This window comes from Glycine soja, chromosome 11, assembly GCF_004193775.1.
Source record: "Glycine soja cultivar W05 chromosome 11, ASM419377v2, whole genome shotgun sequence".
Classification (NCBI taxonomy): domain Eukaryota; kingdom Viridiplantae; phylum Streptophyta; class Magnoliopsida; order Fabales; family Fabaceae; genus Glycine; species Glycine soja.
The window spans coordinates 36,980,940-36,999,555 of record NC_041012.1 but is presented as its reverse complement, the minus strand read 5'-3'; the positions used below and the strand labels follow the sequence as shown (position 1 = coordinate 36,999,555).

At 31.5% G+C, this 18,616-nt stretch overlaps 1 protein-coding gene and 1 long non-coding RNA gene across 2 annotated transcripts; both read right to left on the bottom strand.

Annotated features, from left to right (window-relative positions):
* Positions 1 to 4,297: 4,297 nt before the first annotated feature.
* Positions 4,298 to 4,871, bottom strand: LOC114373848. Its single transcript, XR_003658478.1, has 2 exons — positions 4,639 to 4,871; positions 4,298 to 4,500 (listed from the first exon to the last, which is right to left on the bottom strand). It is a non-coding gene; the product is annotated as an uncharacterized LOC114373848 (long non-coding RNA).
* Positions 4,872 to 7,028: 2,157 nt separating this feature from the next.
* LOC114376713 (vesicle-fusing ATPase-like) lies at positions 7,029 to 18,402 on the bottom strand. Its single transcript, XM_028334957.1, has 21 exons — positions 18,069 to 18,402; positions 17,772 to 17,867; positions 17,446 to 17,527; positions 17,289 to 17,339; positions 16,681 to 16,851; positions 14,740 to 14,894; positions 14,549 to 14,657; positions 13,710 to 13,809; positions 13,576 to 13,631; positions 13,131 to 13,196; positions 12,945 to 13,027; positions 11,715 to 11,848; positions 10,778 to 10,988; positions 9,615 to 9,746; positions 9,480 to 9,540; positions 9,321 to 9,380; positions 9,016 to 9,074; positions 8,836 to 8,923; positions 8,208 to 8,330; positions 7,848 to 7,913; positions 7,029 to 7,420 (listed from the first exon to the last, which is right to left on the bottom strand). The coding sequence occupies exons 1-21, from the start codon at positions 18,251 to 18,253 to the stop codon at positions 7,280 to 7,282; spliced, it is 2,229 nt and encodes a 742-aa protein (XP_028190758.1). The 5' UTR covers positions 18,254 to 18,402; the 3' UTR covers positions 7,029 to 7,279.
* Between the last annotated feature and the right edge of the window lie 214 nt (positions 18,403 to 18,616).

Below are 18,616 nucleotides of genomic sequence, written 5' to 3'. Positions count from 1 at the left end.
ATGCTTATTTAAATTCATGATGTAATTAATCATTTGGGCCTCTCCAACTTTACAATTTGCTGGCAACCACAAAAAGAAAAAGGTTCTTCTAATCTTCCATGTTTTTTTCTCATACTATAAAACTAGGGTTTTAAGCTCCCATGCATGCACATAAGTCACAGATAATCTCGGGCGGCGCTATTAAATGATCAGTAGTTATGACTATTCAAGGCTGTTTACCTATCTAATTTAAGCAATTAAAAACTCTCAAACTAATGGGCGATTTCGGGTTGTTAAATGTTCAAACTTAAAATAATTTTAAATCTTATAATATAAGTGATGAGTTTAGGCTTAATTTTTTTTATTCTTACAATTTAATATTTTTTTTATTTTCATCTTTAAAAAAATTGTTTATCCTTATAAAATGTAATTTTTATTTTATTTTTCTTCCTTTATACATCTTAGATACAACACTTTAAAGAGAGAAAAAATTATTATTTAAAGTGTTTTAAGAATGAAAAATAAAATAAACATATTTTGTAAAGAAAAATAAATAAATAAAATATTAAATTAAATGAAAAAATATATATTTAAGCCATGAATTTAACTCAATCTTACAAATTAACTTGTAAGTGAAAGTTATCATCCACATATACTACCTCAACCTCAAATAATACAAGAAAAAAAATGAATTCATGCTAACTAAGAAATTAATTAGTTAATCACATTTAATTACATCAATCTTAATATTAAAAATTAATTTTTGTTTTTAACTTATCTTTCATTAGAATTTCACTCCGTTAATGGTAGTTTATGATTTATGTAAATAAATTAAAAACAAAGATAATTTATGATTAGTTAATAGAGTTAATTATGTTTTAGTCCTTCAATTTTTATTTTTTTTTATCTTTGAACAAAATTTTGATCACTAGTCCCTAAATTTTTGTTCTACCGTTAAATATCATCATTAAATGATAATATATCGATAATTTTATTATTATTATTATTATTATTATTATTATTATTATTATTTTATTATGTTTAACGGTAATTAATTTTTTGACCATTAAAAACCACAAAAAAATTCCTCATACCGGTCGAAGTAATTAATTCCGCGTCGTTAAGACGTAATATTAACAGTCTAACAGATTACTAACATCCTTGTCTTCTCAAAGTCAATAATCCTTTACTTTACGAGAGATTTTAGGAATAAAGAGATGACGAAACCCATTAAAGTAGCTGGCAGCCTCAATTGAATGCTTTAATGTTGGGGTAACGTTTAGGTGTCTACTATAATGTGCAAACCTTGAATAATGTCCCTCAGAGAACTCAATGTCAAAGGACAATGCATGTTAAATCATTTACTTTATTTCAAAATTTAATTATACAGACAGTTTTCCAATTGTTTTAATGAAAAGCAAACATTTATAATTATGTAGCTAACAAAATTAAAAACTAAAAACAGTTCATGTTTTGTTTAAACATTAAAGTAATAGCAGAAAAAATATTTGAAAATATAAGATGAGTTAAATGATTAAAGAAAAATAAAAAATAATTATCGGTTCAATATCCTGTGAAGAATAAATTAATAATTAATATTTTTTGATAAAAATATAATTAATACATTATTTCTTGCTCTGTTGTGTGTGTATATATAAGAAAGTATCAAGAATTCTTGTTATTGAGTATTATAAATAAATAATTATATTATATTTGAATGGATGGTGAGGATTAAAAGATAAATGCAAATAACTCTTAAGTTTTCATGTGACCACTAAATTTTAATATTGATAAATTTTTTTTATGGTTAAGTGATCACCCAAAGTAGTTTTCATTTCCTATATAGTAACCAATTAGTATTTTCACTTAATAACAAGAGTTTGCTGGCTGGGGATGATAATTAAAAGGGAATACTGCTGTTTGGAGAAATGGTATGGTTGGACTAAAAATTAATCTAGTTCTGTCTACTTCTGTTAGTAGTATTCAGCCAATAACTGCATGTTCAACATAGTTAACATCAAATAGTTGACAAATGAATCTAGTAGATTCAAGAAAAGTTTAAGACTAAAATTAATGAACCATATTTAATTTGTTGAATGAAATTGAAATTATATATAAATGAGAAACGAAGAGTACATTATATATCTTGATGGAATTTTTATTAATGTTATATAGCATCTATCGTCGTTAATAATCACTAAGAACCTGAAGAAATATAAATTAAAGGACAGGATTTTGACATTGTTTCACATGTACTGTTACAATTACTTTTCAACGAAAATATAACACGTTTAATAAATATTATACATATTATATTTTAAACGGGAGAAAAAGTACAAAAATGCTCGCATAAAGAGCACCTAGGTCTTATCCACCAACGAAAATATTCTTAGATCGACGTTCAAATTACACTAGCTAAGGTGCATTATTTACATTATATATATATATATATATATATATATATCTCAGGAAGAGTCATATTCCAAATTTAATAGATGTATTTCATTTTCATTGATCTCTATATTTGAGATTCTGCTGTGCTGAGTTAGACTCTCTTGCCAACTTCCTGTGGTATTGAAAGTTCCTATTGGTTCTCAACAATTGGCATGTCTTATGTCAATAGTGGAAGTTTTTTTTGAACAGAAAGCATATATTGATTAAGATAGCATAACAGAAGCCACAAGTAGTGACTACTACGTACCATGCAGATAGTATACAAAGTTCTGTTGTATAAAAACAATCCGAGAGTTTGGCGCAAAAATCACATACACATACATAGGTTAGATTATTTTTTTAGATGTGCATTTCTGATGAAGATTCAATATATAAACTATTATTCATGGTGCAATTAATGGGAATGGATCTTCTTCTGTGGTAAGAAGCATAATGGTTCCGTATATTATTAAGATTAAGATTAAGATATGTATCACGTACGCACCTATAATTATATGAAATGTGCTAAGAATTCTAATAATTAACTTCACGCGTACCGATGATCAACAATTCTAAAGAAGGTGCACCTTCCACGGTTTCCAGTTCTGTTGGAAATAAATTTAACAGTTATTGATATTGATATATGTAGAGTGTAAAAATGAAGAGTAACATACATGAATTATTTTAAAATTTTGAATATTCTAAAAATATCTTTTTTTTCCTCTTCCTATCATATTATAAACACTATTGTATTTATATTTTCTTTCTTTCTCTATTTAGTTGTTAAATAACATATAAAGTGTTTTATCAAACATTTTCTAAAAATAAAATTAAGTGATGTCAACGAAAGGATCCTCTCATGTGAACTTTTCACTCAAATTTTTCTCATGTTAAAATTTCAATCATCAAAACTTTATGTCTTCATTTTTTAGGTTGGAGTCATCCATCTCTAAAGATTCCAACAACATGACACCTATATCTTGCATGTTGTTTTCCTCCACATCCTATGATCAAGAGTTTCCATCTCTTGAAAAAAAGATAGATTCAATGACAAAAGTTTCAACCAAACCCTACATAATTCCGACAGAAGTAGGGCCAGAAGGAAAGCTCATAAATCCTAGTCAGGCCGAAGAAGTCTTAAACTGACACACAGATAATGTCAGAGCTCAAAATCATCTCTTGAAAAAGATAGATGAGAAAATTGACAAGATATGTACCCAAGTGAGTACAAATGATGAGAAACTACAATATTTGTCCGAGATGATGAAAAAGCAATACCATCAACTTTCCAAAGAAATTGTTCATCTTGAAGAAGAATGGAGAAAGACTACTTTTGGGGCAGCATCTCATGCCAAATGAAGAGAAATAAGGAGGCTTAAAGCTCAAGTCCAGCATCTAGATCGATACATAAAGTCAAAGATGACAAGAAAACAAAAGTTTGTCTTAGATCCGTATCCCTTTTTAACCCCTCCTTCTCCCACTTTCTATTTTCCATTTCCAAATCTTCCAAATTATTTCTTTCCCAAAGCTAGTCAACCTTGATCTTTGCCCACAGCTTCAGCTTATAAGAAAAAATCAGAACCTCCAAAGAAAGAATCTACAAAGAAGATCAGTCCTCAGTGTAAACGGATCCTCTATAAAGTGGTGTAAAGTAAAATAATGAGGTATTGTTTTCTGTGTTCATCAAAGAAAAAATGTTTGAATTGGTGTGAAATTGGTTTAGATATATTAAATAAAGTTTTACATTTGAATTTTATTATGAACAAGAAAAGAAATTCTACTAAAATTAATTTTAGGCAAATAAAAATTTGCCATCAACAAAAGTTAATGATATTTTATACCAATGTTAAGTAATAAAATAACAGATAAATTAAATATCAATTGATTACTGAAAATTAATATATTATTATTATTAAGTCATAGTATATATCATAGCATGACTGCTACACTGGCTTACATATTTTAACACATGCAAGCGGGAGTGATCACTGTATATATCAGCTCCTAACTATATATATATATATATCTATATATGCATGTGTATAACTGTATATATCAGCTCCTCCCCGTTACTTCTTCTGATTTTCACTGCTTTCACATAAGAGACAATAAAGTCAAGATATGTAATGATATGAAACGTGAATATATGCATAATACCACGCATATTCATGATCTGCACACATACAGATAACAAGAAGATTGAAAACAAGTATATATAACACTTACCAGTCTTTTTTCTTGCCATGATCCTTTGCAAGACCAACAGTTGCCGCAGTACCTACAGCAACTTGTGATCCTCCAAATACTACTGCAAGTGCTAACGGAATCAGCGGCAGCACCATATGCATGGTTGATGATTTAATTTGGAGAAGCCTATATATATAACTAAGGTTGTTGTTTTTAATTGTAACACGCACGAAGTTCGCGTTGTATAATATAATTATGCTTATGGGCACGGATCTTCTCCCATGGCCATTTTAGTGTATAGCGGCGCCTATTATTTATAAGCTTTAACCTACATCTTATCTCATCTTATGCTAAGTTAAAAAGAATAAGAAAAATGCTAGTAATATTATCTCTTCACCCTCTTTTTTTTTTTAAATATTCTCTTTGTGATAAATTGAAATTTATTAGAAATTAAAAGAGAATTATTAAATGATAAGTGAAATTACTTGGACGTTGTGTCAGCAACTTTTGGTATAATAGCAATTTTAATAATAGCATATCATATTTTAATATTTTATAATATTTACAATATTTTTAACTTTATATTTGAAAATATAATCGAATTTTTATTTTAATAATATTATTTTGATAGGATAGTATTATTATTATTTCAATTAGATTTTAAATTATTTAATACTTTCAATTGTAAATATTGTTTTATTTTTTATTTTTATTATTTCAATACGGAGTAATTATTTATAACCCTTAATTAGCTTGCATCTGAAGCTTTAAATTAGAGTAACCATACTCTACTTCTAGTGGTTGTTATCTTCATGTGTGAACTTCTTTAATATGGATTCTCGATTGGTTTAATATTCTTGTCCGAAAATTAATATTCCTAGAAGAATAAAAAGTTGCTCAATTTATCAACGTACTGTTCAAACTATGTACCGGATGTGTTTAATACACAAAGTCACAAACAATTTATATATTCGATCGAATGTGTTTGTTCCGAGAATCGATAGGCTTTTTACTTTAAATAAATGTGAACTTGGTTATTACATATTCCAGAATTAGATGGAATTGAAAACCTTCATATTATCTTTGTTAATTATGTTTATGTGATTTTTATTTTTATTTGAGTTGAATATTATAATATATTTCTATACTATTTTTTCTTATCTAAATGACATTAATTTAGTTCTATTTTTCTGATAATATTATTACGATAGTAGTTTTAATATTATATCATATTTTATATTTATTATAATGTTAACAATATTTTTTGTTCTACATTTAAAAATTGTATTATTAATTGTCCTAATAAGATTATTTTGATAGAATTTATTATTTCAATTACATTTTAAATTATTTAATATTTTCAATTGTAAATGTTGTTTTATTTTTCATTTTTATTCTTCCAGTACGGAGTTCGCTTTGTACGACTGGGATATATTGGGGTATATTATTACTTATAAGCCTTAGCTTACATATGAAGCTTAAAAGAATTAATAACTATAATTCTAGTGTTTGTTATCTTCAAATGTGAACATCTTTAATATGGATTCTCCATTAGTAATTTTTTTTCCCAGAATTGTCAGAAACTTAATACTCCTAGATAAAAGTATCTCATCCAGCAAAAGAAAGAAGATAAACGTCTCACAATTTATCAAAAATTGCTCAAATTATGTACAGGATCGCTATGTGTTTAATACCCCAAAAAATTATATATTCGACCATGGATAGTTTTTACTGTAAATGTGAACTTGGTTATTATATATTCCTGAATTAGATACTCGTGTTAAAATATTTTAAATGTTTATAGGTTGGTTTTCAAGGACGAAAAATCTACTAATCAGCTTCTTAGACTACCATTCTTTTAAAGCAGTCAGAATATAAATCCCGTCCAATTCTACCTAATTTGGTTGTATTCAATCAATTATTTTATTTTTATTAGAATTTTGCTCTTGTTAATACTACCTCTAAAGAAATAATTGTTACTATCTTAAAATTAAAGAGACTTATTTGACAAAGAGTTAAGATTAATTATTCTCACCATGATAACATTTCAGTATAAATTTTATAATAAAAAGTAATTTAAATACATATGTTTATTACTTGTAAAAGCTAATACAGTACTTATAAGTTATATATATCGCCGTGAATTCCTAAACTTTTTTAATATATAAATTTATTAAAGTTCTTTTTTTTTCTTCATAAAATTGCATCAAATGCAAGTCTAAACAAAATCTATTGAAATACAACACAAATTCATGTTGTAAATATAATTCGAAGTTATTTTCCATTTCAAATTTCTAAACATGGGATGATATAAGATTTTTCAAATAAAATTTTACAAGTGTGCTCGCACAAAGAGTGAGTAGATATCATTTTATGAAAATGAAAAGAATAAATTTAGAGACTTCTAAAAGAAGAAAAAAAATTCCAGCTTTAAAGAAAGGGGTACCAGATACCTCAATATAAGACGTTTGGATAATGATGAATCCCCAATAAAGGTCATTACAGTTTGAGAGCAGCACAATTCCAACTAAGTAATAACCCTAAAGATAAAAACAAGAAACTATGAAACCCGTCTCCTCTAAAAATTACTATCAGCACAACCAAGCAACACACAAACTCTGCAACTGAGCGATATTAATCTTCTCTTTACAGATTACTATCAGCTTAACACGACAACTTATTATCTAACAACATCCTGGAAGCAATCATAGAAATGAGCGATATTAATCTTCTCTTTGCCAGAAAAGATGGCTTCTGCAGATCCACCTTGCTCCCCTTGCGCTGCCATCTCAATCAACATGTATAGCTTTCTGATAGGCATCTGAAAATGAAAATTGAACACAGAATAACACAGTCAGAATAAGTACCAATAACATCATGCAATCAATGTTCTTTGCCAACCACTGCTTTCCAATAGAAAAAATAGTGCAAATTAAATTAATAGTAACCTAACAATTTAATTCCCTGACTGTAACTAAATTAGGCACCTTCATTTTGAAAGAGATGGATGAAAGTTAAAAAAAAAAAAAAAAAAAAACCTCATCCATAACTGGAGAAATATTATCAGTCAAAAGACCAACCGCTATTCTACTAGTAATCTGTAATTGGAACACGGGACAAGCACAAATTAACAAAAAAAGGTGGTTCCCTTCCAAACAAAATTATTGGAGTTCCCTTGCTTTACAAATCAGGCAAAACTAACACGACAATTAAAAGAATGAAGGACATAAAGGAGCAATTATACGTACATCATTCAATGCCTCTGCAGCAGAATCAATATCTTCATCAGAAAACACGTTCAATTGTTCTAGGACCTGTGATTTCAAAAAAGAAAAGGAGAAGCTTAACATTTATTTTGAACTGCAATGTTTACAAGAGTCACAATTTAGCATATAATCTCAAGAAACAAACTAACTGTACATTTGACGTTAACAAGTGATACAATCACTTAAATTTCATCATCAGATGAAACAACTGATTTGTTATCAAGAGAACAAAAAGCATGAAAAATAACAGGCAACATTCATAAGACAAAAGTTAATACTCAATAGCATGCAATTAGCCCATAAGCCAGATAATACCACTATGTAAAGAACGAATATGTTTACCTTCTTTGCATCCTTTGTGTTCAATGTAGGAATATGGTAAGTAACAGAGAAGGTATCACAAAATCCAATTGATTCCAAGAAATCTAGTTCACTTGTTGTGCCAATAACCATGAGTTTTTTCCCCTGTCAACATGAGTAGAAATGCACATTAGTCACAGTAAGATTTAGGTAGCATCATCAACACAAACTATTTATACCTAACATTTCAAACTTTTCATTGGTGATATTGACCATGTGGAGATGAACTCTCAACAGTTATAAGAAGCATACAGCTAGCATAAATTGCAGAAAAAAATACAAACATTAAAACATTGTTGAAGATTGAAAACCTAGTTCTCTTCTTAACACAAACAATTTGAATTCAATCTGGAGGCACGAGCAATTTGACAGCAAGGAGATCAGGCGCCTTTATATTACATTAAGGTGTAAAATATTATTATCAAAATTTTCATTTGACATTTTGGAAATCAAATGATAGATTTTGGTTAGCCTACTGGCACAGTAAAATAGCATGGCAGTATATCTTCACCCACCCACTGAATCCATATCTATTCCTGTCAACTCTGCTTGTGAACTTATAATAGATATGCTACAGAAAGGAACTGAAAGAACAAGGATGGACACAAACCTTTGGAGGAAGCCGTTTAAGCAGAACCAGTAGTGTCTGAGAAATAAAGTTTGAAAATCGAGAACCAATGGGCACATACTCCAATAATCTGGATCAATGAACAATGAAACAAACAATTAATATTATTCATTGAGGAGGAATTACTGGAAAGAATGATCAAATAAAAATCACAAATCTTACCTCTCAATGTCATCAAGAATGATGACACTCAATGGTGATTTGTATGCATCCTCAAAAACCTATCAGAAACCATTAGACCTTAGAATTTATATGATACAGTCAGCTAGCTAGGGAGATACAGAAAAGACTATTATATTAATGTAATTGTTAATGGACTAAAGATAATTGAAAGTCTAAAGCATGCACTTGACTTCTGACTCAGTAAAACCTCACTAGTAAGCTCAGTAACAGAGTCTTCAGAAACTATATACACTCAGTGCTCAGTAGATTCAAAAGAAAGGCTAAAAAAAATCATTATGACAAACCTTAATAATCTGTGCACATTTGGTGCTCTCATGTAGACCAATCATTGATTCAGCTGAAACCTAACCAAATTCAGAAGATGAATTACATGTGGCCATAATTATAAAGTCAAAAGCAATGCACATCACTAGAGTAATATACAAGATAAGAAGAGTACTTACTATCTTGACATATGGGAAGTCACTGTCAATACCAACAGTAGCTGAAAGTGCAGTTTTACCACTATGACAACAAAGTAAGTTAGAAACAATCTATTATAAAGGTCAAATTAAGATGAAAATCCATACACGACATACCTTCCACGGGAACCTTCAAGGAGACAAGTGACAAGTGGGCTTCCTTTACTCACTTTAACTTGCTCCACAAGTAGCATTGTTCTTTGATAAATGTGCTTATGTCGATCACCACACTCCACAATGCCATGGAGTCTATAAACCAAATAACATAAAAATGTTATCAGTAACACAGCAAATTTGCCAGTTTCCACAATTCTTCCAGATAGACTTAGATTTCAATTTTGCTACATTCATCATAAATCTAAATAACTACTTATGAAAACAAGTAAAACATTATAAAACATGGAAGTTGCAAGAATATTTGTGATAAACTATCCAAGGGACCTCCACAAACCCCGTCTGAAAGAAACTCGCCAACACCTTTCTAGCATCAGTTTACGGGTCTGTTTGGGTAAATAGCTTAATTAAGCACTTAAATAAGTACTTATCATGTAAACACTTATGTACAAGTTGTTTTTATAATCAAAGAACAAATAGGGTTAAATTGATTTCATATAAGTTGTAAGTTGTTTTCATAAGCTATCCTGGGGAGAGTTTACTGAAATAAGCTTAAAACAACTTTTGGACATTTTTTTCATAAGCTCTCCCAAACACTTACACAAGTGCTTGTATCATACGATAAGTCCAAATACATTGTAAATAAACTTTTCTAAACGTACCCGTGTTTCACATTCAAATAATGAGAAGTTGCATACAATAATATTTCATATTTGTGATGCTTCATTTTATTTTAGTTGGGTAAGAGGATGCATAATCCTTTTGATATAATCATGTTGCCCATGCCTGTTCTTTATGCAAGAAGAAAGCATGTGGAAATTGATCTGTTTTTTGTCCGAGAGAAAGTTCTGGCCAAGCACCTTGTTTATCGATATGTAACTGCTCTGGATCAATGGGCTGATGCCTTCACCACCAAGCCAATGTGCTTGAGCCGGGGGGGGGGGGGGGGGGGGGGTGTATAGTATTGTAAATAAATGCAGTTATTCAACTGCAGTCTCAGGTAATTAGTATTAATTAGATTAGTTGTGACAGCTGACTCTATAAATACACAAGTGAAAGCTACTGTTAAAGCTGGTTAATAAGAACCTCTTTCATTTTCTATCTTCTCTAAGTTCTGAGTTCCTAAGAATCCGATAACTCTTAATCCTTGTGACTAAAAGTAGTACCTGCATCTTTCAAGATCATCAGTTGAAGCTCCAAATGCAGAAGTAACTTCATGGAGTGCATTCAAAAAGTCATCCATTGTAACCTTAATGTTCTCTTCCTCCACTGGCTTAGTGAGATCCTCTAGACTCAATTGTCTATTTAAAGCATATGAGACAGCACTTTTCACAACACCTTCAAGTTCTGCACCACTGTAGTTTTTCGTTCGAGCAGCTGCAGAAGAGAAGAAAAAGCAAACCCAAAGTAAAACATCCCATGAACTTCATAGTTCAATCCATGTGATTCAGATAATTTTATTTTTCCAATTTTTGATAAAATGAAAAGATAATCTTGCCATCGGTATTTTGCAGATTATGCTTTATCTACATTGACATGATATCAAAATAACTGATTATGAATAATAACTTTCTTAGTATCTTATGCCTGCATTCAACCCTTAATCATATCATCATGTTACAAACTGAACCCATTAACCAAAAGTGTGTTGGCTAATTATCAAATAGGACCATAATTTGTCCACTGTCCAATTACGGATCAAAGAATGGTATCATCACAAAGGATAAGAATGGATGTTGAATCTCAATATACAAATACAATGTCAAGGTCTGTGTTACTGCTGTGTTCAGTTTGTCCGAGCTTATGTGATTTCAAAACCAATTTAAAGGTACAATTTACACAACTTTATAAACTGCTTGGAACTAGAACAGATGTGAACTAGTATTAGTTTGCCAGACTCCCCCTTCAAATTTCATATGATAAAACTATCAAATAAAAGAGCTTATGATAGATCATGAATAATGTCCACTAATAAAGAAATATTTTTGCTAATGCAAATAAGAAGCATAATATGCTACTTTTTATTACTTTCATAATTTCATTTCATCAAAAAAGTAAATTTATACATATGTAAGACAAGACTAGGCATCACATAACACATACCAAGCTCTTGAAGGTTCACATCAGCAGCTAGAAAAGAATTCTCTTTCATTTTGTTAGTATGAATTTGAAGAATTTGCAATCGACCATTTTCGTCAGGAAGGCTTATCTCAACCTGGACTTCCAACCTCCCTGGTCTACATGACACAAGTAGATGATAAATGACTAAAAGATAAGCACCACTTATGCAGATAGCTACTACACAAATCAATTAAAGGTGTCAGGATTAAGCAATAGAATTTGAGCACATGAATAGGTAGTACTTTTGGCCATTAATGACACAGTTGCTAGAAATAGAACAGAGTTGCTAGATCAATACAAAGGCCAAGTATCATGCTATGGAAGCAGCAACCAATGAACTTGGGGTTAAAGCAATTGCTTTAACAGCTCAAGTTGTGAGACATTAAGGAAATGAAACTGATTTGTGACAATCCAACAGCACTAACTTATTGCTTCTAACCCAATCTTTCATGAAAGGACTGAACACAAAGTGATTGACTATATTTTTGTCAAAGTTTCTTTTTTCAAGGCAAGATCATTACTAAATTCGTCAACTCCAACAACTAGTTAGCTGATATATCTATTGAATCACTTGGCCTCAGGTTGACTTTATTTATAAGAAGCTTAGTACATGACATACATACTTCAACTTGAGGGTTGCACCTTAATTATATAATCTATCTTGACCTTATCTTTAATCAATGTGGGACCGAGGTTTTTCTCAATACATCTCCTCATGCCCAGCAGCACTTTTGGGTATGGTGCGCTGATAACATGGCGGGTAGCCTGTTAATAGATCTAAGATAGGCTCTGATACCATCTAAAATGCGAGTTTGGACCTAACTCAATTTTAAAAGTTAGCCCATAGAGTGAGGGTTGTCTCCCACTTATATATTCTATCTTTGTCTTATCTCTAGCCAATGTGAAACTTGAATTAATCACACGTACCAAGAGCAATATTAGCTAATACTGGCCCAAAGTTTATTAATGCTGATAAGCTTTAATTTAGGACATTATTCCTCTTCCAATTAATATTGTAAATAAAATAAATACATACATGTGTAAACTAAATAACCAATCAATTTTCCTCAAACTCTCCAAATTCTATAACAAGCCATCAGAGTGGCAGTAGATTGGATGACAACTATAATATATATTGTTGACTGTCAACATTTATATTTTCCATGGAAAGTATATTCAAAGATCTAGAACAGGGGAAAAAAATATAGAGACCTTAAGAGAGCTTCATCAAGCATGTCCTTTCTGTTAGTCATTCCAATAAGTAAAACATTATTTAGTGACTCCACACCATCTATCTGCAAATCAAACAAATAGTCTTTATAGGTTAACTGATATGACTACTGTAGGAACATTGTCTCCTTTTTTATCAAAAAAAAAATATTCTACACATTTACTAACCTTAGTAAGAAGCTGATTTACAATGCTATCATGAACTCCAGTACCATCTCGAGTTGAACCTCTTGACTGCACAATACATGAAGAGGAACATAAAGTGATTAAATAGAACCAATCAATTCAATCACTATTCAATGCTCATGATTACTCAAAAACTACATGCAGCCCCCAGATTTAAATGTCATCATGTTCCCCTTTAATCATACTTATGCACTTCCTCATATAAGCCCAGATGTACAAAAATTTTCCACTAGTTAAGTACATCAAAACAAAATGAACTTAAAAACTATTATTGATCTGTGACCAATAAAGTTTAAGCTACAGCTAAAATATAAAGATTCCACCAGTTAAGGAAAACTCAATTGTTGCTGATAAACTGTAACCAACAAATTGACAATAGTAACACAATTGATGGTCGATATTGTTCTGAAGTTGAAAAACCTCATACCTTGCAAATAGCATCAATTTCATCGAAGATTATAACATGCAAATCACTTTCATCCCCTGGAAAACAGTGAATAATAAAAGTGAATTATATGAAATTTCAACTTAAGGAATATGTAATGGGTATATATCCATCACCTCGGGTCCTCTGATCTTGTTCAGCATCAGCAAAAAGGTCTCTCACATTCTTTTCAGTTTCACCAACAAATTTGCTCAAAACTTCAGGACCATTTACAATCTAGTACAAGTCATAGAAAAGAAAAATAAAGACCACAAAAGATAATTACCAACTACCAACCTACAGAAGGCACACACTTTCCATATATCAAATTTGAAGCTATTCAAGCATGTCAATTATTTAAAGAATCTGAAACAGGACAAAAAGTAAAAAATGTCAAAAAAATCTAATAAGTATAGAAGGCATAAATGCAGCATGAGAATTGATAATATGTAAGAAAGTTATGCCCGCCCCAATAAAACTCACACAAGTCACAGTATCACATTCATAAAAATAGAGAAGAGTGGACTACAAGCAATGAGATTCAAATTCAATACTGTCAAATCAAGCACAAATTCATTATCAAAAACATATGAATGATTTCTTTGATAACACATGAAAACAATCATGATGTAAAATTTAAGTAAAAAGAAGATAGTAGATCTATAAAGTAACAAACAGTGAAAACAAAAGCATATTCCTGGCCAATTATTAGCCCACTATTATCAATAATTAGGAGACTAAATGATATTAAAAAAAATTATCTATGGGAATCGATGATAGTGTCAAGGGGTTTACAATAACTCACGCACCTTGCTCAACCAATTGAGCTAAACCCCTTGACGACTAAATGATTTTAATTAAATGAGAAATTACAATTATCTTATCTCTACTAACTATTGCTGATTCATACATGATAATATCATATAGATGTACTTGTTCAAATTTATCATACAAGAATAAGGAGTAATTTCCAAACCTTTGGTTCCTTCCCATTCAAAATTTTTCCAATTTGACGTGCCATAAGTGTCTTTCCAGTTCCAGGTGGCCCAAAAAGAAGCATGCCCTTCACATGCTTGATTCCTAATCTGAAACCTCAGGCTTTCAAGTAAGAACATGATATACTATAAAAACAACAAATTAAATGAACCACCGTATCCAATGTATTACTTAGATGTCACATGGGGAGGGAAAACACGAGAGGCGAAAGCTCTTCGAAATATATCTGCAAATTCTGCACTCAGGCCACCAATACCTAGCGACTGAAGGTTAAATTCTTTCTGCTTGAAAATGTTGCTAGTGGCACCCTCACGTTGATTGACAATCTGCAAATCACAACATAAACCAGTAAATATATGTAAGGATAATTGCAATCAGTAGAGTACAATCAAAAGTTTTCATACAATGTCATTTACTTAACAATGTATTTGGTATTATCTTACATGGAGTATATAAAATAATAACTGATATTAAGTAACTGGATTTAGCTTTCTAAATGACATACAGAAGATATTAAAAAAAATTATGTCAATATTAACATCAAGATTAGCTGAACATTCACCAAATCCCAATCAGTGAAATCTATTTAATTATACGACGCAGAAATATGTGCATCTGCATAGATTTTACAATTTTATTGTAGATAAGCTGATAACTTTGTGGTGTCAAAACTCCTTGGCTGCTAAATTCGTTGTGGTTCTCAGTTCTATAGGGGTGAGGCATCTATAAAAATGATGCAGACTGGAGTGAGCTTTGATAGGCTTGAGACGTGTATAGGGGGGAGGAACCTTTCTGCTTCCTACTCTATCACTATCTGTTTGCGTCATAGCTATTCCTATTCTTAGAATTTACTTTCATAAACCAGAAGGCAGAAGCCAATATGAGAATTCTGTCTTCCCTCACTTGCCCTCAGAAATGTGGGCAGGAAAAAAAAATGGTGTTTCTGAAACCTGAATTGTATTATTTGCATTTTTTTACACCAGAATAGGTTAGTTAGGCTGTTAGAGATTGCATTTCTAACTATTGGTAACAGCTTCTATACTTACCAGATCCTGTTTATAGGTTCAGAATTAGTCACATAACAGCTCCCAGAGACCACTCTCCATCAATTCTCTCTTATAATTTTTCCTCATTTTCTCCTAGAAAGTAGAATCAGAAAATGATACTCCTCTTGGCTGTGGACAAGATCAGTGTTAATTATTAGCATAGAATGTCATATTTTGTTAGTCATATCAAATCCATCCATCATACTTTTTAACTGTTCCTACAAATGTCTTTAAATTTTCTTGAATTCGCTTGCCACTTGAAAAGTTTCATTTCACAAAAATTATGTCTTGCTTAAAAGTTAAGTGGTTTTGCTGTCAAACCGTAGTGGTGCAAGAAGAAAGAGCTAGGATTTCATATCCCATCAGACGCTTCTCTGGTTATATCTGTAAGTTTGGGAATTTAGACTGCACACACAATTACGAGGTTTATTTACTACAGTCAGAGATGATAATATCAAAGCAATCTATGTAGGTTCACATATCAAAAAAGGTGTCAGGCTGCCCTGCTTTTTTTTGTCTGTAATGATTTTGTCTAGATACAAGACTCTATTAGTGGCTTACTTAAAAGTGGAATCAGACAATTTTTTCTGTAGTTTCCTAGAAGTGAATGAGCATTGAGTTTTATAGCATTAATTTATGTGTCACCCAAACACCCACCGTCAAGGCTGCAATTAAGGCAGCCCCCATAAAGGCCGCAACTAAGCGGGCTAGGGGTGACCACTATTAAAGCGGCTTTCCAACATAGTGTCTTTGTATGGCAATGGCACCACTACGTTGCTGATTCTGCATTTTGATCTTGGGAAGCCAAGATCTTGAAACTTACTCAAGGTTAGAATTTAAGGTATGTAATTAGCTTAGTGTAAGTAATTTAAATGCAGCGTATTTGAATTTTTTGTTCCATCGTTGTGATTCACTTTTGAAGTTAATGTTTGTTACCTTTTTTACTGGCTTGTAAACTAGTTAAGCATCAAAGGATAGTTAAGCTATGTAAGCATTGAGAATGTATCAAGAAAAAACTGACCAAAAACAAGGTAGATAGATGTCAAAAGCAAAATGGGAAACTCACCTTAATTCCACTATCACGTGATGTTTCAAAAACAATGTATGTATCATCTGAAATCATCCCTCTTTCAAGAGAATTAGACTTTTCTTGGCCCTCAACAGCAGCATTACTGACAGTAAAGCTATAATTATTTCCATGATACTCAAATAATACTTTCTGCCCCACAGTCATAACCTGCATTAAAATAATACCGATTAAAAAATTGATGGGGAATATAGTACATCAAATGAAAGGAATGAACATGAAAGAGCTAATAGGGAGACTCAGGATAAAAAATATTCCTAAGCTTCCTGAGAATTAGAAAATAATTTGATAAGTCATGGAAATAGTGAGATAATAGAAATGTTACGACACATGATTATGCAAATAATAACAAAAGTAATAGCCAACCAGATAACATTTTATTTTCTGTTGTCCAGCAGTGATCAATCTAGACAAGAAGATTTTGAAATAAAACTCTGCAGTTAGTATTATTAACATCTAGCAACCACACAACATTGTGTGCTCTAGTGCTATAATCAGTAAAGACAACAAGCATGTTTAATAGTCAAAAAACAACCAATCAATGATAACTAAAAAACCAACACTATTAACCAAGTAAAAGACCCTACCTGGTTCATAAATCTCTTCCGAAGTTGCTTAGCCAGTAGAACAGCATCAATCTACAAGACAAAGCAACAGCAACAACAGTTTTAATGCCAAACCACCATAATGAGCAACAAATTGATGACAACACAACACAATGAGCACTTTTTCAAATCAGCATACCTGTTCACTCTTACTCCCCTTTTTAACAAATTCCAAATCAAGAGTTAGCAGTGCGAGGTTGAAGTCTTCAGGGGGCACAAATCTTGAGCAACAAGAAGAAAAACAAATCAAATCAAATCATTCGAAAATAACAAAAAGAGGAGATATAAGGATGGCCCAGTGGTTGGGGAAGGGTAAAGGGAGAATGGAGGGGAGAGAAGTCAAAGGTTCGAATCCTCTAACCAACATTTCTCTAACATAACTAACAAACTAAAATTTTGCCGATCAGAAAAAAAAAGGAGAAATCAATACTCTATACAGAAAAACACAAATTAAAACAAACTAACCGGCTCACTTGCACGGAATCGCCGGAAGAAACTTTGACACACCGGCGTTGAACGACATTCAACGCAATCTGGCCGCTGCCTATGTTGTCATGAGCAGTATCTCTCAGTTAAGGCCACAAAAAATCAATCATCAATCCACGCAATAATTTCCACTATTCGGCATTGGCATATATATAATTAATTAATGAGAACAAACTAACAAGTAAGTAATTCTACGCTACTACAGCAACATAATTCATTCAATTAAAAAGGAAATGAAACATAGATTGAAGAGAAAAAGGAGGCGATGAAGGATATGAGAGAGATAAGACGAAGGAATCGGCGACGGCGGCGAGGTAGAGGTTGTTGTGACCGGGGACGGCGAAATTGCGGAGATCGGAGGGGGAACAGAAGGCGAGGTTGGTGAGGGCGAGGTCGCTGGCAGGCGTGTTGGTCACTCTCATGTTGGACGCAGAGGAAGACGAAGACGATAAGCCGAACATTTTTGTTCTTGTTTTTCCACAATAGCAATGGCGCCGGAGACTGAAATGAAAATGGCCTCTATGTTTCTCTGTTTCTTGGCCTGGCCATAAAAAAACAACTTAAGACTTAAGCAATGAATTTTCTTCCATCCCTCCTTATTGTCAAAGATGGATGTGATCATACAATTAATAAATAAAAAATAGAATGTGTATGTTTGAAATAAAATGTAATTCTTTGAAGGAGCATATCCTTGTTTTTATTCGTTGAATTTGTATTAAAATATATACATACAACATTTTTAATTTGAATCCAAACCTATACTATATCTTTAAAGAAGAGATGAAAAAAAATTAATTAAAATGATTTAGACATATAAAAAAAAG